Source organism: Galeopterus variegatus, unplaced genomic scaffold, assembly GCF_000696425.1.
Source record: "Galeopterus variegatus unplaced genomic scaffold, G_variegatus-3.0.2 Scaffold1073, whole genome shotgun sequence".
Taxonomy (NCBI): Eukaryota; Metazoa; Chordata; class Mammalia; order Dermoptera; family Cynocephalidae; genus Galeopterus; species Galeopterus variegatus.
In genome coordinates this window covers 280,806-308,617 of record NW_007727184.1, presented here as the reverse complement: position 1 = coordinate 308,617, position 27,812 = coordinate 280,806, and the positions used below count along the sequence as shown (strand labels likewise).

General features: G+C 42.2%; 1 protein-coding gene across 1 annotated transcript in view; it reads right to left on the bottom strand.

Annotated features, from left to right (window-relative positions):
• Positions 1-27,812, bottom strand: part of PRKCE (protein kinase C, epsilon) — a gene marked incomplete at its 3' end in the record, with an annotated part of 314,978 nt that overhangs the window by 134,068 nt on the left and 153,098 nt on the right. The window contains exons 6-9 of the mRNA XM_008574606.1: positions 26,787-26,929; positions 24,270-24,366; positions 21,301-21,500; positions 18,564-18,737 (exon numbers count right to left, since the gene is read on the bottom strand). Coding sequence (XP_008572828.1) covers positions 18,564-18,737; positions 21,301-21,500; positions 24,270-24,366; positions 26,787-26,929 — 614 coding nt within the window. The remainder of the gene's footprint in view (positions 1-18,563; positions 18,738-21,300; positions 21,501-24,269; positions 24,367-26,786; positions 26,930-27,812) is intronic.

The window sequence follows — 27,812 nt, the reverse complement described above, 5'->3', positions numbered from 1 at the left end:
AAAAAAAAAAAAAAAAAAAAAAAAGGAGCTGCCAGAGTTTGGTATTTTCTTACAGTTTCCTTTTCCTGACTCTCTCTGTACAGGATGATGTAGTTGTTTACTTTAAGGCTCAGAAGTCGGCCAGCATTGTATGAAAACTTTCCCACAAAAAACCTATAATAAGACAAACTCCTTTCCACGATGTTTAAGCAATTAGCAATACATGAACGGGCTTGCTCGCTCTCGGCCTAGGACCTGCTCTTTCTTCCTGTTGCAGGAGCCACTCACGCTGGGATGGGGGGAGATGGGGAGGCCTTTTCATTTCACTGGGTGGAGGGGGGTGGAAGGAGTCAGGGGCAACCAATGAACACGATCTTCACTGGTCCTATCTCCAAGCCACTCTCGTGACTCCCTCTGCTGTTTACCCCAGTAGCAAATGAAATTCCAAACCTCAGTATGCTTATCCATAAAATGGGGGGGAGGGAATGAATCTGTCAGAAGCGTGGAGAAGATTAAATCACACCCGTACAGTTGCTAGATCTTACCTGAGGCAGCACCATGAAATGGACAGTGGCACAGACTGCCCTGTATCAAACCATAGCCCTACCACTGGTTAGCTGTGTGACATTGGACAAGTGGATCTACCTCTCTGTGTCTCAGGATACCATCCCGTTAGAGCCATTGCAAGCACTAAATTAATCAATATATGTGAAGAGCTTTAAAAAATGATACATAGTAAGTGCTGTGAACATGTCAGCTGCTAGTGAGGGCAGCAAGAAAAACAGTTATTTTCAACTGGTGGCAGGAATGGGGGAGGGCAGCCCAGCAAGGGGCTTGTCCCCTGCAGAGGGTACATCTACAGCTTGAGAGATTTAATTTATCATATAATTTTATAGATGAAAATGGAAAGACGCCTACGGTTTTCATAATGTAGACTTCCAAATGAGATGTTTGACTACATTAACAGTAAAACATTGCTAAAATAAAGTGCTGAGAAACACCTAAGTCTGGAAACTAGAAAAGATTTCTCCAACTCGGAGCTGCATGCTGAGTGAGGCTGGGCTGGTTCACTCCTTAAGGATTCTCAACCTTCAAGAGGAAGAACCCAGGGTGGGCCGAAGGGGGCCAGCATTATTGTGCAGGAGCCCTAGTCTTCAGTCCCATCTTGGCCTTGGGCTTGGGAAGAGGATAGGGACTGCGCTTCATCCTTCCAGCTAAACAGACCATGTGACCCATGGCCACACTTCCTGTCCTTGAGACAGACCTCACTGCCAAAGACAACAGGAAAATCAAAACTGTAGTAGCAAAATAATGATACATAGACAGTGTCCTCAAGCAAAGTCTTTGTTCAAGTTGGAATTTTTTGGAGGGCATATGATTATTTAAAATGTTAATGTCTATGATAATTTGAATACCTTCATTTTGTTATTCTCCTTCCTCATACTTTTATTGTAAAGTATATTTGCAGAAGAATATATCAAAAGCAACTTTTTTTGCGGGGATGGGGGTGGGGGTGGGGCGGCCGGCCCATACAGGGATGGAAACTTGGACATCGGCGTGATCAGCACCATGCTCTAACCAACTGAGCTAACCAGCCAGCCCAGAATACATAAAATATACACCTGTATTTTAAGGAATAATTAAATGAAACAACTCCCTTTTCGCCGTGACCCATGCTGACAAATGGAACATGGCTGCTGGTCCTCAGAAGCCCCTTTAACCCTCTTTGACGGCATCTCCTGCCCCTCCCCACCCTCGGGTAATCACCATTTGGACTATCCTGGTAATCATTGCCTCGTTATTCTTTATAGTTTCATCCCCCGTGTATTTAACTCTAAACAATGATTTAGTTTTGTCTGTTTGGGGACTTTACATCGTGGAATAATGCTGAATGTATCTCTCTGGGCCTGGCTACTTTACTTCTACATTCATCCCGCTTTTTATTCACCAGCTCTTATGGCTCAGTTCTCTGTTCTTAAGGGGTCTCACTTTCTCTTTCAAAATTGCCCTTAAAACATCCCTCAAACGTTTTCCCTAAAACATCACGACACAGCAAATAAACTGATTCATTCTGTTCGCTTCAATGCAAATTGTCTGCCACATTGGGGTCAACTGTGGCCAGTTCTTTACCTTAATCCAAATATTACTTCCTTACATCAAAGTGGCATTTTTTGGTAGATTTAAAGATCAAAGAAATGCATTCAAACCTTCCAAATGATACTGTCTTCCAAAAAGGTAACTTTTTCCCCCAAGCACTGTATACTTAATATTTTTGCACCCTCTTCTATCTTTCTTTCCAGTTTTGTCCAGCTGCTCACACTCTTCCCTATTGTCTTCCCTTATCATGAAGTCTCAATGTCCCTTTTTGTGGAATTGGGGTTTTAGGTTTCATATCTTTACCTTTGAACAATTTGCACAGATTTTTACATAGCCCTCTAACTTTGTATCCCCCTCCCTCCTAATTAATGCCTATTTGTTTGGATCAAATGGGGTTTTTACTCCCACAATTCTGCAGATAGTTACTTTTACTTCCCACAGGAGAGGTAGGAGCATCTGAATATCTGCATTTTATGGTAAACTTAGTTTCTTCAAGATTTAGGAATTAATAATTAGCTTAAACAGCTAAACAGAATCCATCCTTCCAGGGATATAGATGCACAGGAATCACATAGTTTTTGAGCTGGAAGCATCTATCTCTCATTTTAAGTTTTTGGAAGGCCTCAGTCTGTTCCCGCCTATGGCATCCACAAGGTACTGACTTCCACTCTTCACCCAGTGCCTAGGACACAGGCTGTCTTAGGTTTCCATGGCAATGTGCTGATTTCCCCCACCCCATCACCCCCACCAGATTAATGTGATTTAAAGCAGCAGAGATCCACACTAAGCCAGGCAGCTGGATGGGAGGATCTGAACCACATAAAGATACAGCTCAGCCTCAGACAGGGTTTGCACCTTTCCACACAATGATCAGAACCCCACGAAGCCAGTCTCCTTGCTCCAGATGGGTTCTCATCACTGTGCTCCTGAGGTGGGGCCCAAGGTTCTTATTCCTGTGACAAAGTCCTTCATAGGCTAGAGGAGACTGTCCCTGAGAGAGCACTGAAATGCTCAAGCCTCAGTCTTCTCCAATTTGGAATATGCCTATCACCCCAGCCCACTCATAACTCTTCTTTCTAAGATAACTTCTGCACACTCGCTTTCACACAGAATTCCACCTCATTCTCTGGTTCCCCTATGTTAACATGCTTCATCTCCCTGGGTAGACCAGAAGTTCTTTGGGCAAGGATTGTTGTGTCTTTTTCTTCCCCTGGAATACCTGATACTAAGCTGAAGACATAATAGCTATTTAAAAAATACTGGTTGTCTAATGTATCCTAAAGCAGAACACTGCCTCCCGGGCTGATGGTATGTGCTGCGGACGGCTTACCCTCCCTGGTTCTGCTCCTCTGTTGCTGTTGTTTTTAAAGCAGGTTTCAGCTACTCTCCTAACAACTCTGTACCTCAGCCACCTGTCTGTCTGGCAATCCAAATGAATCTTGCCAACCCAAGGAGTTTTCTTGTAAATCTTTTGTAAACATTTTATAATAAGAGTTGGCTTTTATAAGGTGAACAGTCACACCTAAAATCGTACCTCAGCCACCTGTCTGTCTGGCAATCCAAATGAATCTTGCCAACCCAAGGAGTTTTCTAGTAAATCTTTTGTAAACATTTTATAATAAGAGTTGGCTTTTATAAGGTGAACAGTCACACCTAAAATTGTTTTTATAAGATCGGATTTTGTTTTCAAGATTTCTTACAGTGAAGCCTACCTATACTTCTTTGTGAAGTTTATCACTGATTTATGTACTCATATATCAAAAAATACTTCCCAGATGTCTAATAAACTCCCCCAAAGAAATAAAACTCTGGGCAAATTAGACTATTTCAACATTAATGGCATTTGGTTATGTTGGTGAGTTTTTAATGTTAACACTGGTAAATCTAGAAAGTCTTCCTAAATTAGGGCTTGATAAAGGAGATTGGATTTAAGCTATTACCTGAAAAAAGGAGAGAGAGAAAAAAAATCACAAACGAGCATGGGTTGGATCATAAATGGCAGCAGAAACATTGAGAACAAAGATGATTTTCCCCAACCACTGTCATCCTTGGACTTTACTGTGCTGTACCTTCCATGCTCCTTTTGGAGGACTAGGGAAGGCTGTAAACCTGTCAGGCCCAAATCCAGCCTAGAGCCAGCAGGCTCAGCTCTAAGAGCCAGATGCAGGTAATGAGCTTAGTTCCCCTAGTAACCTGCACTCAAGTGTTCCCAATAAATGGATTACATTCTGCTGATGAATCCCAATTGAATATCATATCAACTCGACACAGGAGTTAATTTGTACCTCTTGCTGTACCAAGGGGCTGGCTGACAGAATTCTTTTTGCTTGTGATCCTTCCTGGCATTCTCCCTGGAATGTCATGGTATAAACAAAGTGCTCCAATGGGGTCAAAGTGGGTGCTTCAACTTCCTATTGTCTCTGCAAAAAAAATGTTCTTGCAACAGGACAACACAAATTGTCTAGAATACCATCCTGACAGAGTTACTCCAGGGAACCCTGGGCAACACACAGAAGTAGTCTGGTCACCCCACTGTAAATCAACCAATTGCCATTTTATTTACACCTTGGTCTCTTGGGAGTTTGGTTTGTGTTCACCAATCCTTAAGAGACTAACCTCCCCTGGGAACCAGAGAAAATGAAGTTTCTGGAAGCCAACAAATAGGGCTTGAATCCAGGCTCTGCCACTTCCACCTGTGTGACTTCTCTTTGGGATGACAGTCCTACCACACAGGATTGATGTAAAGAGATTGAATGAGTTAATACATGTAAAATGCTTGAAATTGAACCTAGCATATAATCAGTACTACCTAAGTTTTCGCTATTATTGTTATTATTGAGCCAAGGATGGCCCTGAAAGAGAAGGCAATGACTAGCCCGTCTAGATGACCTTTCTCTGCTTTCAGGCTACACCAGCAGCCTCCAAAGACAAACCACCAGGGGAGCATTTTTGTCCAAGATGTTCACTAGGACCAGTAACCTCCTCTCCCCATCATGAGGAGCCAACCCCAATATGTGACCCCTCTCAGTGACAGGAAGGAGACAAAAGGTCCAGTAGGAACTCACTGGAATCTTACAGATGAACAAAAGCATTCAGAGAAGCCAGGAGAGCCACTGTTCTGGTGACCCACTTGTGCTAGCCCCAGTTCAAGCTATGGATCAAGCAGTCACAAGGACAAGCTACCAAGCTCCTTGGGACACACAACCAAAGATGTGGCCCTCATGTTAACCCATTACAGTTCTAAATTTATAAATAGATTTTATAATTAAGAAACAAAATGATTTAATAAAGCATTCATCTTCTAGCTGGGCATATCCTCTTCTGGGAAAAGGGCTGGCTCTCAGTCATTTCTTGCTTGATGCGCTCCTGACCAAAGCACTTGTGAGATGACCAGACAGGTGAAGGGGTTGGGCTATAGCTGCAGTTAAGGACAACACGGACTCTGGTTAGGGGATAGATAATGCATATTTTCCCTTCATGAAGCTAGTATGCCCAGGAGGCAAGTCTACCAACAATGATTTCTCAATTCTGTTTCACGAGCAGTTGGCCAACTGGTCACGACAGGTCATCATTGTAGGTAAAGAGAAACATGTCAAAGCTCTCAGCCCAGCTTGGAGTCTATCTATGTAAAGGATAATTAAAACTGCTAACTAGACAGAAGCTAAAACTTATCATGGCTGCTGTGTGCTAGAAACTATGCCACACTTCAGTGAGACAAATATAATGCTTCCTGGTAGATCATCTGATGGGGCCATTAGTCATTGAAAGTGTGTTTGAGTTTGGTACTCTGATGTAGAATGCTGGCCTTGTGAACATAAAGGCTTTAATCAAGGTAGGAGCACTTATTGAGTTGAACTTTGAAAAAAGAACGCTAAACGGAAGCATCGTTCCTGATTTTACTGCCTTTGTCTCCTCACACACCAGCAATGGCTAAGTCTGTAGTGGTTCCATATACAGCTCCCAGTGAATCGCATTTTCACAGATCTTTAGAATCAGATTCTGGAGGGATCTTACTGATCACATAGTTTGAAGTCCCCTCTCTGTGTCCTCCTCCATATTGTATTAGAATGAGAAAATCAGTGGCCAGAAAACTGTCTCAGGGCAAGCACGAGTGGCAGAAGCCAGAGTTCCTTGACTCATGGTGCCCTCTTTACTGTCTCCTGTGTTCGCTACAAATCAATAGGGCACACATTGAAACAAATAGCCAAACGGGCCGTGCCCACCACCTGGCAAGATCTTCAAAGTCAGAGTATTAAGGGCATGTTATCAGGGTTATCTGAAGTATCCAAGACCACTGGAACAAAAAGTTCAGGTTATATGAGGAAAGTCCATGGCCTCAGCTGAGTAATCTCAATAGACCAGGTAGAAGTTTCTCTACAAAATGCCTCATGTGACTTTCCCTGTGGAAAACTACATCAGACCACTATCAAAATTCAACATGAACCTGAAAATAGACACTCTAAAGAAAGGTAAATCTCGAAATGCAATAGATGATGGGCTCTGGGGAGGGATGGGAGGTCTGACATCAACCATAAGGAAACCGGCTTTGTTTGGAGGACAGCTTAGATAACTTGGACTTCTGGTTTTAGATTTCAAGAAGAAACTTTTTATTTAAATTGGATCATTACATGCCCATTAAACTGTGGGCAAATGACACCTTAGAAGTGTGTAGATCATGTATTGCAATTGGCAGCAATCTAAGTTCTCACTTTTAATCAGCCCAGGACTACACAATCAGTAGTTTCTAGAGTGTTAAATGGAGGACTATGCTTTCTTCACAAGCAGGCCAGCCTTTGCAGATGCAGAGGGGACACTGAATGGTCTCCCCACTGCCTCTGGACTCCTGGGTTATTGAAATAGCCTCCTCACTGGTATCTGCTTTTCATTTTTCCCTTTAATCCATGCTACACAGAGCTGCCAGGTCGTGCTTTCGTTTCCTATGGTATCTTCAAGGAATCCTTCTATACTTTCAAAACAAGTCCAATCTCCTTGTCTGGCACTGTAAGAACTCCACAACTTACCAGGGTCTCCTCATGAGGTTGTTTTTCTTACCCCTTCCCAGTGTGAGCCTGCTATTCCAGCGTGACATGTCACTGCACCCCCCACTCTAGAGGTCCATTCCTGCAAATCCCTCCCTCCCTGAAACCTACTGTGTTCTGCTCTGCCCCCTCACCAGCAACAACCCCACAGAGCACATTCCTTGTGCTCCCTATCCCGCAGTGGCCCTTCTCTGCCTAGAAGGCAAGGGTGGAGACGGTTGGTTTACCAGTTACCTCTGTGTGATCCTGACCCAGTGGCTAAGCCTCCCCAAGTCTCAGTTTCCTCATCTCCCCAAAGAACTGGCAATAATACCTACACCCCATGGGACTTGTGCAAGATTTATGAAATGAGCTCTTAACCATCTTGCACAAGGCTTGCCACATAAGAGATGCTCAATAAATATGTCTCTCCTTCCTCTTTATCACATACTGCCTTTATTCTAAGTTACTGTTTGGTGTATATCATGTCATCTCTCCTTGAACATAAGAGTCTCAGTCCCCGTAATCTCCCAATGGCACCTAAAAGGGTTCTGGCACAGAGCAGATTCTCATGATCAACAGAGCAGTGTCCTATTCCGGTCGTTTTCTCTCTATCACAGGCCTCTACACCTGTCAGCAGTGAACCGAAAGGTTTAAACACATGCCTTTACATCTCAGCAGGCACCCCATTAATGATCCAACCAAATTAAAGACAGCACTCACACAGAACATGAGAAATGTCAGTCTTGAATCTGCTTCCAAAATTCCATATCGAAATGTGCCCATTTTAATAATGGAAGGACATTTGTAATGGAAACCTTCAAGAAATGACACCTGCCTATATACATCAAATTATATATGGGTAGGTAAAAAACGATCAAAACTCTCAGTGGAAGTTATGGTGGCTTTAAACTTTCTCTTTTCTCAGAGTGAAATTTCCTTCAAATGTTATCTTATTTAGAATACTAACATGTGGGGTCGGCCCATGGCTCACTCAGGAGATGCGGGCCCCGTGGCTAACTCAGGAGAGTGCAGGGCTGGTAATGATCCAACCAAATTAAAGACAGCACTCACACAGAACATGAGAAATGTCAGTCTTGAATCTGCTTCCAAAATTCCATATCGAAATGTGCCCATTTTAATAATGGAAGGACATTTGTAATGGAAACCTTCAAGAAATGACACCTGCCTATATACATCAAATTATATATGGGTAGGTAAAAAACGATCAAAACTCTCAGTGGAAGTTATGGTGGCTTTAAACTTTCTCTTTTCTCAGAGTGAAATTTCCTTCAAATGTTATCTTATTTAGAATACTAACATGTGGGGTCGGCCCATGGCTCACTCAGGAGATGCGGGCCCCGTGGCTAACTCAGGAGAGTGCGGGGCTGGTGGCGCTGAGGCCGCGGGTTCGGATCCTATATAGGGATGGCTGGTGCGCTCACTGGCTGAGCATGGTGCAGCAATCCCCTCACTCGTCAGAAAAAAAAAAAAAAAGAATACTAACGTACGAAGCAGTTGCAAGTGGGTCTGCTTTGCCAGAAGGATCAGGAGGAGGAGCGTGCAGCTCCTCCCACCACAGCACATGCAGGGTGTGTCCACACCTACTCACGCACACATGCATGCACACCACAGCAGCTGAGGAACTGCCACAACTCATAATTTGAAACCAACAGCTTTAGAAGAATAAGTAAATAGTTTAGAAGAATGGGTAAATACACTCCTTAGTGGTGACAAAAACACCCCCTAGATAAACATATATACATATGTATTTAATGTTAAAGGAATTTAAATCTTGGTCTACAGTATGTCAATGTCACATAAATTATTTACAAGTTGTACTCATTTATGTTGCAGAGAAAGAGAAATATAAATAGAAAGAAGTAGTTCTGCTGCAGAGAGACAAATGCCAGCCCCGGGCAACACTGGGCAGGGCTAATGTCAGCTCCACAGCAAGCTAAGCACTTACCAGCCACCTGCAGCCCCCAAACATGGGATTTCTCTACGAGAGGTCCTCCTGCAGTATAGAACACTAGAAGTAATTTGGTTGAAAAACATTTAGTGGCAAGGGAAACAGTTGTACTATATTGCTAGGTGAAACAGTTTACCATAGAGTATGATACCAATTTTATCAATATCTATGTATGAACAAACATGTATTTTGAAAAAACTAGAAATGTACACATCAATATGTTAGTGGTGGTCATTCAAAGCTTTCTCTCTCTCTCTCTTTCTTTCTTTCATTTCAAATATTCCTGAGATACAAAGCTGATTGTCCTCCCGCCTGCCCATGATGTGAGGACCAGATTCATACTGGGGGCATTATCAGAAATTACTTTTGTACCCTTTGTCCCCTCCCAATCATCCCCCAACCTCCCTCCCCCTCTCACCTCCCCTCCACTCCTATTTGTAGCCCTCGGAATGTTCCCTCCCTCTGTTGGATCACGGCACTACTGTGGTCTTTCTTTCCTGCCTTCTTTCTGTCTTAGCTCCCACATATGAGTGAGCACATGCAGTATTTATCCCTCTGTGCTTTGCTTGTTTCACTCAACATAAGTTTCTCCAGGTTCAACCATGTTGTTGCAAATGGCAGTATTTCATTCTTTTTTATGGCAGAGTAGTATTCCATGGTGTATATATACCACAGTTTCCTTATCCAATCATCCATCGATGGACATTTAGGTTGGTTCCATGTCTTGGCTATTGTAAACAGAGCTGCAATAAACATGGGAGTGCAGGTATCTTTTCAACATAATGATTTCCATTCCTTTGAGAATATACCCAGTAGAGGGATTGCTGGATCATATGGAAGATCTATCTGTAGTTGTTTGAGAAACCTCCAAATTGTTTTCCAAAGTGGTTGTACTAATTTACATTCCGACCAACAGTGCAGTAGTGTTCCCTTCTCTCCACACCCTCGCCAGCATTTGTTATTCACTGTCTTTTTGATTATAGCCAGTCTAACTGGAGTGAGGTGGTATCTCAATGTGGTTTTAATTTGCATTTCCCTGATGACTAGTGATGTCGAGCATTTTATCATGAATCTGTTGGCCATTTGTATGTCTTCCTTTGAAAAATGTCTATTCAGCTCCTTTGCCCATTTTTTAATGGGATCATTTATTTTTTCACTATATAATTGCTTGAGTTCTATGTATATTCTGGATATTAGTCCCTTGTCAGACGCGTAGTTAGCAAAAATATTCTCCCACTCTGTAGGTTGTCTTTTCACTCTGTTGACTGCTTCCTTTGCTGTGCAGAAACCTTTTAGTTTGATATAGTCCCATTTGTTTATTTTTTCTTTTGCTGCTTGTGCTTTCGGGTTCATGTTCATAAAGTCTGTGCCCAGACCTAACTGCTGAAGTGCTTCACCTATATTTTCCCTTACTAATTTTACAGTTTTGGGTCTTATACCTAGGTCTTTAATCTTATTTTCCTTTTTGTCTTTTCTGAATTTTCCAAATTTTCTACACTTACCAAATATTCTTTATGATAAAAAATTATATATTTTTTGGAAAAGACTAGGCCAACTGTTTCCGAAGAATAGGTACTGAGTTCAGGGCACTAGAGAGAGGCCAGAACTTTTCACATTGTGGTGCAATAAACATGCTCCTATGAGGCTTCAAGTTCATGAGGCCAGGACACACACCCACCTTGTCCATCACTATCTCCCTCAGCAAGCAGTGTGGCACTGCACAATGCCTCACGGCATGGCACATAGTAGCTATTCAATAAACAATGGCTAAATGAACAAGTGTGAGGGCCTCATCTTGCTCCAGCCAGTTTTGGATATAATTCCTGTGCCCCTGCCCCTTTCTCCTCCCTCCCTCTTTCAGAAAACAGAAATATTTCCAGAAATAGGCTGACAAAACCTGCCACTCTCGCCAACTTAAGAGGCATTAATTTTTGTTGAGATTTCCATCTCACTGAGTCCAAGTAAAATAGAGCTCAGACCTTTCTTATGCATCTGACAATAATTGGGGACTGGGGAGAGGGGATTCAGAGGTGATGATATTTCAAGTGGAGGATTTACATGAAGGGAGGAGCTGGAGGCAGAAAAACAGTGTGAACAAAATCTTCTGGGAAACCTTGATTCTAATCCAGGTTCTGTTACAAACAGGTTATAAGACTGCTCTGGACCTCATTTTTCTCATGTGTTAAAAGAAGTGACCTCTAATCATTAGGGAAATGCAAAGATGCTACCTAACACCCATCAGGATGGCTACTCTCAAAAACCCAGAAAATAACATGTGTTGGCAAGGTGATGGAGAAATTGGAACCCCTTTGTACTGTCAGTTGGAATGTAAAATGGTACACCCACTATAGAAAACAGTACGGAGTGTTCTCAAAAATTAAAAATATAACTACCATATGATCCAGGAATCCCACTTCTGGGTATATAGCCAAAAGAATGGAAAGCAGGATCTTGAAGAGATATTTATACAGCTATGTTCTTAGCAGCATCATTCATAATAGCTAAAATGTGGAAGCCAAAGTGTCCATTAACAGGTAAGTGGATAAGCAAAATGTGGTATGTATCTTCAATGGCAGATACCTTAAAAGTGAAGGAAGTTCTGACACATGCTACAACATGGATGAGGACGAACCTTGAGGACATTATACTAAGTGAAATTAACTAGTTATAAAAACACAATTACCATATGATTCCACTTAAATGAGGTACTTAGAATAGTAAAATCATAGACACAGACAGTAGAATGGTGATTGCCAGGGGCTGGGGGTAGGGATGGGGAGCTATGATTTCGTGGGTACAGAATTTCAGTTTACAAGATAAAAAGAGTTCTAGAGACGGATGGTCGTGTTGGTTGCACAACATTATGAATGTATTTAATACCACTGAATTGTACACTCAAAAACAGCAGGGATGGGGAGCTATGATTTCGTGGGTACAGAATTTCAGTTTACAAGATAAAAAGAGTTCTGGAGACGGATGGTCGTGTTGGTTGCACAACATTATGAATGTATTTAATACCACTGAATTGTACACTCAAAAACAGTTAAGATGGTAAAGAAAAAAAATTGGAAAAAAAGGAAAGGGAGTGAGTGGCCATCATTACCTCACAGAGACATTGTTCAGAAGACTGGAGATGACAGAAATAAGTGAAGGCTATTTTAAAAGCAACTGTCCTATCCAAATGCAAGGTTTCCTTATATGCAAAGAAGTTACATGAGGTCGCAGCATCTAGATTAAGAACCAGCACACATCCCTCTCTGCTCCCAGTGCACAGTCACAGGGAACAAGACCTGGGTGAAGTCCTCCCGCTATGTGAAGACTTGCTTGGTTGTGAAAACCTGTGATCTCCTTTCTCTGACTGGCTGCAGCACTCCTGGCCTGTCTACACATAGACATACCCCACCACATGTACTCACTGGCCCCCATTCCTCCTCCAGAGAGCAGAGCTCATCCCTCCAAGTAGTTTGACCAAAGGCCCTACTATAAAAGTTTGGTTATGCCCTGCAGGGATTTGCATGCCACAGGCCCTCCCTAAAGAGGTGTTAGTTGGCTGATTAGAAGAAATGGTACTGCTGTCCAGTCCACTTTCAGGCAAGGCTGGTCTTCAGAGGTAAGGAGATGGAGTTTGTTGGAAACTCTACAACTTTTCTCCTATATTGCCAATACTCCTTTGCCAGAGTCTGATTCACTTTGATAACTGATTCTGCCAACATTAAGCCTGCAATCTCTACCACGGACCTCATTTCATTGAAATCTGTTAAAAATTACTAAGGCTATCTCTATTTGAAATCTTTTTTCGGCAAGCATATTGATTTGCAGGTGGCTGCCTGACCCACAAACCAATTTGCCATGTTGAACATCTCAACCTACTCTCTTGAAGCACTTACCAAATCTGGTCAAAAACCCTCCACCTCCTTCGAAGTCATGCTGCCTCAGACAGGCAGTGTGGTCTAGTAGGAAAGAGGCCCGTACTTCATTCATTGCTTTCTTAGCTCTTTTAGATTTAATCTGACAGTCATCTCATAAAAAAAAAAAAAAAAAATCTACCAATGACCTAATTTTTTACTTTTTTTTTTTGCTTGATGTTTGCTGTTCTTCAAAGTTAACAGTCAAAATAAACATCAAAGTTCCATAAAGCTATGCAACTTTTCTTCTATATTGTCAATACTCCTTCTTAGCAGTTCTCCCCATGCTCACACAGATTATTAAAATGCATTTGAGAAATGTCTCCAGTTGCTTTTTAAGGATTTTTCCATGCTGCTTTTTTTTTCCCCAGGGCAGTGGGAGAGGCTGGCCAAGGGAGATTCTCTAGGAGTTCACCCTATGTTTCCTTCACAGCAAAACCCTCCAAGATTTGGCTTCCCAGGCCTGGCAGGAAATGCCAAAGAGTGGGGGATGGGAAGGATTGTGTAGAGATTAAAATTTTTAAAGAGGAAAAATCATGGGTGAAATTATTCAAGACAGGTTTGGGGGGATCCTTTTGGAAGGGATGGTTTCATGACGGGATCATAAATACAAATATGTAGAACCTAAAAATCCCTGGTACTTTTATTTACTGTAACTATAAAAACAAAAAGAAAAGCAGAGATAAACCTACCTCTCAGCGGCTCTCCTATCCCTAGCAGACAATGGATGATGGGAACCTGGAAGAGGCAATTCCTGAAGTCACTTACCCTCTTCAACCCTGACCTTGACCAAGCCCATTTATATGTTGTGCACGACTGAAGCCATGTGTAATCTATCAGGAAATTCTCAAAGGAATGTTTCCAAAAGGACTATTCCTTCCTACACACTGAAAAATAAAGAGCCTAGCAGTTTCCTCAGCTCAGTGGAGAGGACTCACAGCATTACCTGTCCCAACCAGCATCTGATCTTGCAGATACAGGACTTTCTCTCCTTATTTTCCAAATCCCCTCCCTTTCTTTCTCTTCTTCCTTGCTGTGGTTCTGCCATTATCATTTCCTTGGAAGAAGCAGGACACAGAATAAGTTGGGAGTTCTAGCATTGGAAAAATAATGAAAATGAGATTTGGGGATAATTTCTAGGTGTCATCAGTCATCTCTTTGCCCTTACCCTCTTCTAAATGCTACCCAAGCTTCAAGGTCCAGGTTAGGTTCCACCTCTGCCAGGAAGGCTTCCTGCCTTCTGCAGAACTTTAAATGTATCATCTATGTAGTTCCATCAGAAGAGCTGCCATGCTGTAGAATATCACTCCTTGCATGTCTATCTCCCCACCAGACAATCATTGTGAGTTCAGAGTTGGTATGTTTTTAACTTTGTAACCCTAAAATTTAGCACAGTATCTATCACATAGTAGATGCTCAATAAATACTTGGACATTCATTGAAATAATTACAGGCCATAACTTTTTTAAAGCAAGTAACAATTGTGTGTGCATGAGAAAATATGTTTTTTTCTCATATATATGAGAAAATATTAAACACTGCCGACAATAATTTAATGTCATCCACTTAAGTCATCTGACAATTTTAAATATGAAAATCTTAGTTTCTCATCCATATCAACAGATATAATTCTTTATAGCTATACCAGTTTTGATGTGCATAATACCTTTAATAAAATAAGAATTATGGTCAGGGTTTTTTAACTGTAAGAGGGAATACCTGGAGGAATGAGGCTGCTCCATCTTGGCTGGAACCAGAATCCCCTTACCTTCTTTTCTGTACCATATGTTTTGGCAGTTAATCAAATATATTTTTGTACATTTCCCTAGTTGGTTCAGATTACTTTAGCATCCCAAAGAGCACACAGCAGAATGGGAACTCAAGTCAAACACAGTGGTTTGAATTTGATTAAAGTTATTGGCTTAGTTTATTGGCCTGTCTGCCCTTTCTCACTCGCACTGGAAAGCTGTAGCCATTTCACTTGCTTTTTGTCCTTTTAGATCCCATGGAGAATAACCAGAGCACATGAGCCAAGGGCAGGTAGGCTTAGTACAGAAAAGCCCATATTGCTCTTTAACTGTAACTTGGTCATTCAGTGGGCTGCAGTGACCAGATTTGACTATACCATAATGACCAATGCCAATGGGTTTCCACAATCATCACCCTTGGTCGCCTTATTGGATACAGTACTTTCACTTTACACACCTCTAAGTCCTGCCAGGTAATTTATATGTCATGCACAGACTGGAGCCATGTGTAATCTATCACGAAATTCTCAAAGGAATGTTTCCAAAACGACTATTACTTCCTACACACTGAAAAATAAAGGCGTACCTAAAAGTAATTAAAACCGACTTAGCATTATTGTTGCTCTACATGTTATAATTAAACAAGAATGAAAGAAATCTTAATAGGATTGTAATCAGATCTTTGTGTCCCTGAATCATGAATTACAGTCTTAGTCGAAACCAGGTTCGTGGTGGCTCAGAGGAAAAGTCCTTTCTTTTCAGGAAAAGTAACACTAATGCAAGACTGAACTATGACTCTCAAACCCAGATCCCATTCCCACCCAAATCATCTCCAACCCCTTCCCCTTCAAAGCCTGGCTCAATCCCCTTTTTTCCACTAGATGCTAGAGAGACCCTGCCCTTCAGAGTTTAAATACCCTGATCCAGAACATAACTATTCAGTGCTGTTTTTGCCCATGGAAGTTAGGATAACCTCTCAATCTCTTACTCAGGAAAGCCCTCTACTTGAGAATCTTCTTTCTCTTTGCTGATAACCCCACACCCAGCACCTACCTCAGAGTCAGGTGATAACAGCCACTCTTTAAAACCATGACTCTTGATTGTCATAGGAAGAGTCACATCTTTAAAAAGTTCAGTTGGGGGTTTATAAAATGATTTTTCATAAGATTTCTTTCATTATTAAGTGAAAGACCTTTACTGAGGTTAAAATATGATGCACTTTAGAAAAATGAGAACACACATGTGTCGTGTAAAGCAAGGTGTTCTGCTGAGTAGTGGTGGCATGGGAAAGGTAGCATGAAGTTGCTCCTGCAACTGTGGCTAGGGACACTAGCCTGAGAACAGTTAGCGAATCTCTGCACTGCAGAGAAGTCCCTACTTTCCCTATCCTCATCCTTTAGCTGCACAGACCCAAATATACATGTCAGCTTGATTGTTATTCTTCCATAAAGGAAATCCATGGAGTCATTCAATGCCATTTTGTGCTCCAAAAACTGCCACACAACAAAGATACCTCAGCCTTGCTATTCTACTGTGCACGGAGAAGAATTCTGCTGACACTGAAGATGTCCACTCCCACTCTGTCACTCCTTCGCCAAGCTGACCTTCAACTGTGGCTTTCCAAGATCCGCCATGTAAGGGCTCCACAGAATCCTCACAGCTAGACTGGACCCCTCCTAGCATGTTGGCAATGTGCCCAAAGAAATAATGCCAGTATGCCCAGGAAAACCACCTCAGACAGCAGGAGAGATGGCTACCTGCTGGTGGTAGGGGTAATCCGAGGGATCCCCCCAGAGGAGACACTGTGCTGGGTTAGGCACAAGAAAGTAGCAACGTGATAGTGGAGCAAGACCCCACTGGATTGGGAGCCCCAGAGACCAGATGAGAGGCCAGGTGCGACTCCATCAATATGCAGTCTATGGGCAAAACCTTTTTCTTCTTTGAAAACCAATTTCCACACTGGTACAAAAAGAAGAGTAAAAGAGGTGGTTTAAAGAAACATCTTCCAAGCCTCTATGTTATGTTTGTATGTCACTTGATGTTTGTATTTCACTATGAAATTTCAAACATTTGTTTACATCCTTTACCTCGTCTCACACTTAATTGTGTTATGTCACAATTGTGACACCCACCAGGTGTGAGGCCCTGTGATAAGTACCATGAAAGATAAAGATATGCAGGATATGACATATTTCTCAGTAATCTAGAATTATGCTTTCGTGGGGAAAAGAAAAGAGTTGACCCCATCACTGAGCCCTTTTCGTCGCTTTGGACTCTGCGTATGTACGCATACATGCACTAACCCATCCACACTGGGCATTACACAACACGCCTCAAACACCAGGAGAGCTAGTAAATCCTGTACTTGTTCAGAAAGGGATAGATTCTTAAATGTGGGTCTGCGAGGAAAGTTGCACAGTCAAAGAAATATAAAGGTCCTTGAAGGATAAGCAGAATGATTTTGAGATTTCTCAGAAGATTTCTTATTCTTTTAAGAGAACAGAGAGGTAGGAAAAATTCCTACAGATCAGTGTTTCTCAGTGTGGAATAGGTGGTGTGCGTGGCTGAGGTGGGGGTGGGGGATGTGGTGACTAAGGATAAAATAAGTTGGGAAACAGTAAACAAAGGGGATCTTTCTTTTTTTCCCCTCCATTGCAGGTCTCTTCAGGGACTTCAATAAACAAACAAACGTGTGTTGAGACTATCCAAGAGCAGTCAAGAGTGCAGTGTCCCTAACTACAGGCCACAGAGTCCTTTATTTTTACAGCTTCTCAAGTGATTAGGGTTCTGAGAAATACCCTTTGGGAAACAGTGTACCAAAGAGACTGTAAACTCCCTGAGATCAGGGACTGGGTCTTGTTCACCACTGTAACTCCAGTACCTGGTTCGGCACGGGGCACATGGGAAGGATTCAATAAAGTATAAGAAGATACAAATTTGCCAAATGAGTAATTGTTGAATCCTAAATGGAAAGACTGGCATCACAACAACATGAAGGCAAGAGTAGGCCCAGGTTTAAGGAACTGCCTGTCCATGAGGCCCCTTCACTGTCTGGCTCCAGGTGGGCACAGGCAGGAGTTCCAGGTGAGGTCACCTTTGCCTTCTAAGAAGCCAAATGCTACAAAATCCATAATGCATGCTAAAAGACTTTAATTTTCCTCCCCAAAAAGGATAATAAAATAAGAGCTACATGAAAAATGTTGTCATTTCTTCTCTTTACTAAGAGTAAGTAACAAATCAATTATGACTCTCATAGGTCAGACTCCACAGTATAGTTACAGATTATCTTTGTTTCTTTACTGCCACCTTCTGGTTCACAGGCACCTACATGGCAAGTCAAAATGCTACCTTATGTTTGTATTTCACTACAGAATTTAAAGCATTTGTTTACATCCTTCATCTCATATGATATAACACAAAGTAGAAGCAATTAGGGTGGTCTTTCCTCTCTTTCATTTGACCTGAAAGCATCATGGAATTTAAGTGATTTGACAAGTGATAGAAAGTTAGGAATAGGTTAGGATTAACCAGGTCTGTTGGTTTTCCCAATGAGCAAACACTGAGGTTAGTCATTTGGCTTTGTCCAGCTGTATTTGTAAAGAGTTCTACTGCTCTCTCAGCCCTTCACAAGCACGACATTGAATGGAAAATTCCATGACGTTAAAAAAGATGCTGTTCAAATACACCCTGATCTTCTCAAGGGTAAAATACATTCCACTTTACGAGGTCTTTGAGAGAAGAATGGAGGGGGCCTAAAATTGGTTTTTGATCTGACGGTCAAGATACCGTAATGTTCTATGGGCTACCCCAAGATAGTGTTCAGCCAGCTCTTTCCTAAACATACCTTGGTCTGGAAGCAGCAATAGAGTTGGGTTAGGTATGGATGTTTCCGTGCCAGAGCCAAAATCCTCTTCTCTGTCATTGTGCAGTCCACATCATCATCCTGAAGGATGACGTCCTTCTTTAAGACCTTCACAGCATATACTTCATCTTTGCCCTTGAGTTCCGCCAGCATGACCTGCAATCAATCAAAATCGTCTTCATCAATCTCTGCATGTATGGAATCAAAGAAGAAACACAAGTTAATACTACATACTTCAAAAAGTGATTCCTTTTCTTTCATTTCAAATATTATAACAGCATTGCAAAATGCTTAGAAAAACTATCCTTCCTAATACAGCTACTACAATTTACTTATTTTAATCTCTGGCACAGTGCCCAGGCAAAGAAAAGTTCAATACCCATCTGTTAAATTATTATTCATATGTTCATATACACTTGTCACACTTGCAATTATAGAACAGCTAATACAGTATAGTTTTTTTTTTTTTAACAGAACCATTATTTTGTAAGCCTTTTTCTATATGGTTTCTATCATTACCATGGTTGCTGATACTCAATTCAAAGTAAATATACTGCAATTTATTTAAGCATTTTCCTCATATTAGATACTTAAGTTATATATAATGATTAAATATTATATAAATAAATTGCATTGAGTATTTTTGTATATAAATTTTTTTTTATTTCTTTTGGATTACATCCTTAAGATAGAAATTCTTAGAAGTAGATTAAAGGGTTAAACATTTTGCACATCTCCTAACTGATTTTCAGAAATGATGTACACTGTAATGTGCCACTAGCATTGCAGAAATGTTTTAGTTTCATGGCAATTTACCAACATCACGTGCTTTCACTTAAAAAGTTTTTTGCTCATTTAATGGTGTGAAATGTTACCTTGATGCTGTTTTAACTTTCAACAAAACTTTTTAAATATTGGTTTTCTAACTATATTTCTTTTTACGTGAATTATTTATATGCCCTTTATCTAGTTATCTGCTGTCTTATTTTCTTACAAATTTGTATATGATATACAAGGATACTAATGCTTTACTTTTTGCAAAGGTTTTTCTAAGCCTGTTTTACAATTTTCTGTTACTTTATTGAGCAGAATAATTTGTCTTTACATAGTTGAATCTACCCTTGTTTGCTTTTATGGTTTCTTCTATAGTTTTAAAGCAGGAAAAGTGATTCCTTCTCTAGAGAGCCAATTAACAATTCTATTTTCCTAAAGTTTTCCTATCATTTGATATTTTTGTACCCATTTTCTTATAATGTTACAAGCCTTTTCTTTTGAAATAACTAACTGCTAAGTATAGTATTCCAATGTAAACTGTAAAAACTAAGGAGCATTCGTGATGTTAACCTGAGACTTTTCACCGCCTACATAATACAGACTCTTTAAAACTGGCTCAAACTTTGGCTGTCATTTTTCCTAGGAAAAAACCTAAATGCTCCAGAGTCATCAAGTTCCCATCCTGCCTATACTATATAGAAACCTGAAAACTCTGAGTCTGATGTTTTCTTTGAATCTTGTTCAAAATTAAACCAAGTCCTGCTCACATCCCAGAGTTATGCCTAGCCAGGGGACTGCAGTCTGCTCCTTATTTAGCCAGTCTCTAACGAATGTGATTGCTTCATTTGCCACTGAAGCAAACTCCAGTTACCATACTGCTCAGGAGGAGAGAGGGGCCAGTGAGATGTCTGGGAACCAGGCCCTGTGCCCGGGGGCTTCTCAGAGCCCTTCCCTTTGCAGGGAAGTGGAATGGGCCTGCAGCTCAGCCAACTGACCTACAGGTGGCTGCTTTCAAGAATCCAGGACATGTGAGGGCATGTAATCCTGGAGCTGCCCGGTTCCCAGAGCAGGGCCTCTGCTCCAAGAGGTTCCAAAAAAGTGACTCTCATCAACTTCCAGGCACAGTTTTGAGAAGAGCCAGGGGACAATCAGGGGTCTCAGCTGAGATGCCGACCAGCTTTTTTGGCTCTCTGCACCTCCATCTTCTTTCTAGAATGAACGGGGATTACTATTCCATCTCACCCAGCCATCAGAGTGGTGGCTGGTCACCATTAATGCTTTTCTGCACACTTGGAGGCACATCCACACCACCATGTTCGTCTCAGTGGGGAGCAGGACATGGAGAATGGCCCCAAGGGCAGAGGACCCTGACCTGACATGAGATGATTATTCTTATTCTCTTGCTACATGAAGAGGATATAAACAGAACATTTAGTAAGTGCCAGAAAAATCAGTTATATAACATTTAACTTCCAAAATAATACATGCTAAGATTCACTTTGAACTCTGAGTTCACTGAGGGCAGAGATTCTAGAGTTCATTTTCAAAGTCTTCCTAATGAATTAGAAACAATTTCAGAAGGAGGTCCGAAGGAGGGAAGAACTGTACTATTATTATTGATAATAGAATGCTGAGCACATGCAAAGCATTTGATACTTTTCAAAGTGCTTTCTCATCCACTATCTCACTTGATTCCTGTTCCCATTGAATGAATGAGAAAAACTGCATCCTAAAGAGATGAAATGATGACACTAAAGTTCATAGCCAATTAAGAGCAGAATCAGAGCTCCTATCTGCTTGGCCTCAGGCCATTTTCTTCACTCAATTAGGAACAAGACCAGGCTGAAATGTTCCTCATTCAATATCCGATCACAGAGATTGATTGGCATGAGGCAATGCCGAGGGGTAGAGAAACTCATCAGTTCTACCCATGTGGGCCACAGACCTTGCCAAAGCTGCCTTTGCCCAACACCTTGATGAAGTTGAACTCATCCAGGCCCAAGCGCTTGGTCTGGCCCTGCCGGACTTCACCATTCTCTCCAGGGCTTGCCAGTTGGCCATCGGTGGATGATGCTGCCCGGTGCTCCTCCCCTCGGTTGTCAAATGACAAAGCCTTCCGGATGTTGTTTTCAAGTTCTTTTATTTCTAGGGCCAAGGGTAACAAGATATTGCATGAATGTGCATCTCATGAGCCTTTCCCATTGGGACTTGATAGTCAGAATTTCCCCCATGAGCTCCCAACCCTCTTTCTGGCTCTCTATGGCAACAGATCTTGCATGGCATCTCTTCATAAGCTCCTTCATCTGTTCAACACACTTTCATTGGCACCTAACATACAGCGGGGACTAGGTATGCAAAGAGGTCCCTTGAGGAGCAGAGACTCCACAAGCTCCTTCAGATTTCAAAGGGCCTGACCACCGCTCTGACAGCCCCCTTTGGATAGTAGCCTATTCCGTTATGCTAGGTGTAGTGCAAGAATCCAGGCCTTCTCTAGAACTCTGCACAGTCACAATGGCAACAGGTACCCTTCCCCTCTGAAGATTAGAACTAATCAAGAACCAGCATCACAATAATCATTGGTGATATAATTATTTCAACAGTTAGGAGTAGAAAGCCTTCCCCTTGTAAAGGTCTTTACTTGGACTTACTGCTGGGTTTATTCTAAATACCCATCTCACACAAGGTTATCTGACAAAACAAGCAATGCGCTTATCATTAGAATTGTTTCCCAGAGTGACGTGTTGCAAATTTATCTCTGATGTGGTGAGAAATCCTCAGTACAATTTCACAACATGAGAGGTCTTGTGCCCGCTCCAGAGAATGTGACCTGAATTGCCTGAAGGTGATAACACTGGATTATCCTTTGACCTTTTCTATTTGAAGGAGCTTTATTGATAGCTGTTCATTCACCAAGACATGCACTTGTCTGTACAGAAATGAGCATCCCGAGCATAATCCGATTTTAAAAGATGCTTGTGAGTTACTGGGATAATGGAAGGGGGACACAGACTTTTAGCTCTTGGGAATCAGAATCAGGCATGGGTGACCAGGGACCACCTGACAAGAGAAACCTACTTCAGCTTCTTTTCAGAAGGACTGAGGCCAGTGAGAGCTGCCTCAAGGAGACTAGAGATCTTTCTCAGATCTGGAGTTTGATTCCTCTGAGATGTGTTGGGGTAGCGGGGAGAGTAGAGATGGGGACAGCTGTTGAGTCTACAGACATGCCCCCCGCCTGAAGTTTAACACTTTCTATCTCTTACTCTAAACTAAGCACAACTTTTAATCTCACCATAGAGCTAAAAGTCTCCATTATTAAAGGGATTTTGGAAGGCAGAACATAGGTGTTTGGGGACACCAGAACTAGGAGAAAATATCTTTCTGTGTGTTCCTACAGGGGAGGGAAAAGAAACTGTCTTATTTCTGTCCTGTTATAATGCCATGTCTTGCTAAGAGGAACTTTCCATCCATTAGTGCTCACATCAGTGCTGGGAAATACTGGTACCTGCAGTACCAGGGGACAAGTGGAGGCCCTGAGAGGCCCCACGTCTTGCCAAGGCCAGACAGCATGCCGGGCAGGAGCCAGGCCTAGAAACCATGGTTGCTTCCTTCTTACTTGGGGTCTCCTTTACTATAGGACCCTGTCTCTTTGAAGCTCTCAAGGGAGGTCTCAGAAGTAAAAAGGGAAACATAAAAATGCCCACACTGGTCCGGGATAATATCTACCAGTTTGGAGGCCCCAGAGTACTGTCAGGTTCCTTCTTTTGGAATGAAGTAGATTATAAAGACACAGAAAGTTAACTGGAGCAGCACGAAGAGGGACTGAGACCAATTGTTCTGTGGCCTCAGGACGGACACATGAGCCCCTGAAGCTGTGTTACTCCTGGGTGTGAAGGGCTGTGTCACAAGTGATGACCTCCAAGGAGGGCTGGGTGGCATGGATGCTGAGAGTGGGGTCCCTAAGCCAGGGGGGCAGTCTCACCCTTACCACTGACTTAGTTCCTGACCTTGGGACAAAGCTTTTCCACTCTCTGAACTTCCACTTCCCACCTTGTAACCTGGGAACAGAGACGGAGCACCATCAGTGAGTTGGTGTGAGCATACAATTAGGATAATAAATAGAAAGGGGGTCCAGAACATCAGGGCACTATTGCTGCACTACGGTGATTATTCCTGTTCTGCAGATACATACATTCCTTCCCGGTGACATTTGGTACCAGCCATCAGAGTGGAAGCGTTTGAATGCATAAGTCCCTCCTCAGCCTCAGCATTCTTAAATGCCTGCAGGGTTATTATGATGCACACTATGCCTGCACAACTTACTACTTTAAGCACATTCTTAAGCATATTCAGGCGGAAGGAGACGTCCTGAGATGAGCTGTAGACGGGAGTCAGGGCTAGAGGCAGCTCGCTTCCCACCTCTTCTCTACCTTCCTCTTTCTACCCTTCCCCACCCATTCCCCAACTCAACCTGATCTCAGGTTTTGGTTACGGTGATTAGAGTTAGGACAGGGTGGTGTCAGACTCAACTCAAGGGAGTGGCACTGACAGGTCTAGGGCCAGACACTGGGGCAGAGTGGTAAGAGAAGGAGCTGTGCCCCTCCTTCCTCCTCCTCTGCACCTGGAGCTGAGGAAGAGGCAAGAGAAAGTAAAGAACCCTAACATCACATGCTCTTTCTCTTACCACGGCCTGGAAGGAATCTAAGGCAGGCACAGCCACTTAGTACCCAGCCCTCAAGAAAGCCTTGTAGAGGGAAAGAACTACTATTAAAACAATAGGGAAAGGGGGTCTGAAGATCTTCCAGGGCTGCTGGTTGTTGCAGCTAACAAGGTCATTCCTGAGTAGAGAGACTTCAAGCTCTTTGGCCCTTCCAATGACAGAGCTCAGAGGTAAGGAAGCAAATCTGAGGGTCTCACCCTGGTCGCAAGGGGAGGTGGGTGCTGACTTGGATCGATCTTCCTCAGACGGTGAGCTTCCAGAAGCAGGCTGCGGAGACTCAGCACCGGCAAGGAGCTTGAGAGGAGAAAAAGAACGAAGAGAGGCATCAGACGGGAAAGTTGAGAGTTTCCCTGAGGTCAAAAGCATCAAGAGACTACACCAGGAGCTGTAAGAGTTCCTGGTGCACAGCAGCAGTCGCTGAACTGATATTCTGGAAGACTCAATTAAAGAGAAGAAAGCAAGTGACTTCAGTTTGGTCAATTTTTATTCCATCCAAATATGGCTGACTTCTGTAAGCAAAGCCCAGTCCCACCTCTCCCATAAAACCTTCCTCTGCCTATCTAGGCAACGCGAGTTATCTCATCCAAAGCAATGTAACGCCTGGTGTCCCTGACACTTGTCTGATATTCATTCATTATCCTATTCAGCTTTGTACTGTTAATAATATCTGTATGTGTATACAGTGTGGGGTTCTCTACTCAATTAGACTACAGGTTCTTTGAAGGTAAGGCTCTATCCAGTTCTCTTATTGTCCCTAGTGACTTGCACCAAGTAATACACATAACAGATACTCAGTAAATATTTTCAGATGTATTGATTTTTGCTAGCAAATTTTAACAGCACACCCCCAGTGAAGTGTGTTTCTTGGCATGGATGCTGGCATATCCACTTTAAGTCACCACTAAAGTCAGTGGTTTGGACTAAGAGATCACAAGCACTTCTGCTCCCTCCTACTCGGTCCACTCACTGTGTGCATGTGGCCTTTCTGGGTGATGGATTGCTTGCTAGGACAACATGAGGAGAACCAAAACTACAGCAAGTCTGATGCTCCTGCAAAGAAGCCCTTTTAGCTGCTAAGGCACTTCTTTTTTATCCCCTCATGCTAACTTGGCTACTACTTGGCTTTTTTTCTGCTGTTGCATTAGAAGCATCACAGCCACAAAAATATCAGGACTACAGTCCCTTAGGCCTTCATTCTGCCCTTCCTGCATTTCTTCATGTTGGCTTCTTATCACTGGGTTCCACATCCAAGATAGGCAGATAATGCCTCATTGCTAACATTGCAGCCCATGTAAATATACTGGAGAGGGCAGGTATAGAATTTTCTTTGAAATGTTTTATGAAAATTAAAGATTCAGTCTTAATTTACTTCTAGCAGGAGAAAAAACCACGAATCCTGAAAAGCGCCCTTTCTAGAGCTCACGAATGTATCTGTTTAGCACTGTCATCACAGAGTGTTTGCTTAAGTCGCCTCTTCGGGGGGGCTCTAGCATTCTCGGGTACTAGCATTCTGCTTGCAGTTCCAACGCCTCAGGTCAACAGCTGAAATCCTGTTTCCACTAGTGGGACTTAGAGAGCCAAGAAGAGCCACCAAAAGCTCAAAATCTCATAGTTACTCAACCAGGGGGAAGAGAATTTTTTTCTGAGTCCCTTGCAAAACAGCTTTGTTTACTGGGAATGGAGAGAAGGAGAAGTTTAGGAAGACAAAAACAACCCTTCTCATTCACGAGAAAAGGCTCCTCTAGGAGGCTCCAGGGGACACATGAGCAGGTTTTAAAGTGGGGAGATGATTAGGAAACATAGGACCCTTCAGAGGGTATTTGCAGGCAAAATTTAGGAAGAACATTTAGGTGTCAAGATTGTGGAGGCACCTAGAGTCAGACTTACTTTTCTAGTAAAGACCTTGAGAATGTTTGTCACTGGGCAACGAGGGCCACCCCCATCCCGCCCTCCCCCAGGATTTCTTGCCCAATTAACACGGTTCTGATTTCCTCATAACTTACTTTTGAAGGCCTCTTAAACTTTCTAGGGTAGAAGCCAAGGCTAATGGGCCTGCAAACAAAATGCTACGGGTGCTGTCAGCTCTATTTACGTCTGTGGGCCCTGACTTACCAAAATAACATTTTAGTAATGGATCTCTTCCTACTGACATTCAGAATGTCACATGGAGAGAGACAAGGTTTTGGTCCCCAAAGAAAGTTCCAGATGTTTCATGTCGTGGGACATTAACAATATTCCTCAGGCAGCTCAGTGCTGGTACTATCACAAATTTTCTTGGCTTCCTCCATAGAAAAAAAAGTGATTCCAGCTCTTCAGCCATTTATCCTCATTATAATGATGCCAAGGGCAAAGTTCAGACACTGACATTGTTTTCATGCCAGTTCTGGAGGCAGATAAGTCTATTTCCTTGTCTAGAATTGTTAAGCTTTTTCTGGAAGGAATTCGAAAGTCCTCATCTCAAAGCTTATGTTTCTGTGACAAACATCACATTTGAGGCTTCCTCTGTTTCCCCCCCACTTTTGGAGCTAAAGGAGACTTTACTGTTACCTGCTTGGACTCTTTTTGTTTGTTTGTTTCTTTAAGAATACACTGTTTTGAATAAAATGCCTCAAGCCCAGGAATCTTATAACTTCAGTCCAGGGAACTCTCTGGAAGCCAGCACAGAGATACCTGCCTAAAAAGAGCTCCAGGAACACCAGCACCTGGCCAGTTACCTTTTTCCTCCTCTGGCCACTGTTGGTGATCTTGTCTGGAGTGACACCCAGGTCAGCCAGCACTTTGGCGATTCCTCTGGCATCCACTCCACAGTTGGGAGCTACGTTGGTCTCACATCGACGGTGAACATTCATTTTGCAGACTACAAAAAGACACAAGAAGAGATATCCAAATGTTCATGGCCTCAAATGTTACCTTTATTTTTTTTTTTGATTGTAAAAGTAGCATATGTGCATTAGCTAGAATTTGGAACATTCAGTAAAACAAAAAGAAAAAGAAAAATCACTGATCATCCTATCACCCAGAACTAAAATCATCCAAACCACCTTGCAGAGATAACCACTGTTTCTAGTTACTTCCTTTTACACATTCTTTCATACTCATATATTAAATATGAATAAATATCACATTTAAATTTCCTTTCAGGGAACAGAACACTGATTCTAGAACTTGATTTCTTTTTTTGTCATGGTGTTATTAAATATTCTTTAATTTTTTAAAAATTTATTTGTACATATCGTGGGGTACTGTGGGTTGTTTCAATACAAGCATGTACTATACGTTGATACATTTAGTGTAGATGGCATAGCTTTGTACCCATTAATCCTCCACTTCCCCACCCCTCTGGCCTCTGGTAACCATTATTCTACTCTTTCCTTCTACAAAAGCCACTCTTTTATTTTTAGAACTTGATTTCTTTCTCTGAAAAAGGTTTATTTGAATTCTGTACCAAAAGGGGTCATGTGAACACAGCCTGCTCCATCACTCTGCTAACATGCTGGAATATTACTGAGAGAGGAACATCCATGCTTGGACTTCTAAGCCCCTTCCAGATCCACAATCTGATTTCAAAGAATATCTTTGTTGTACCCACATCTCTTGGCTGTCGGTGTAGGACATCAAAGGTGAAAACATAAAGTGCTCCAGTTTCCAGTCCCACATGTAAGGAGTTTAGAAATCATCACTCTGTTCTAACAAGCAAAAAGCTGAACAAATGAAAAAATCAATAACTCTTCTTAGACCCA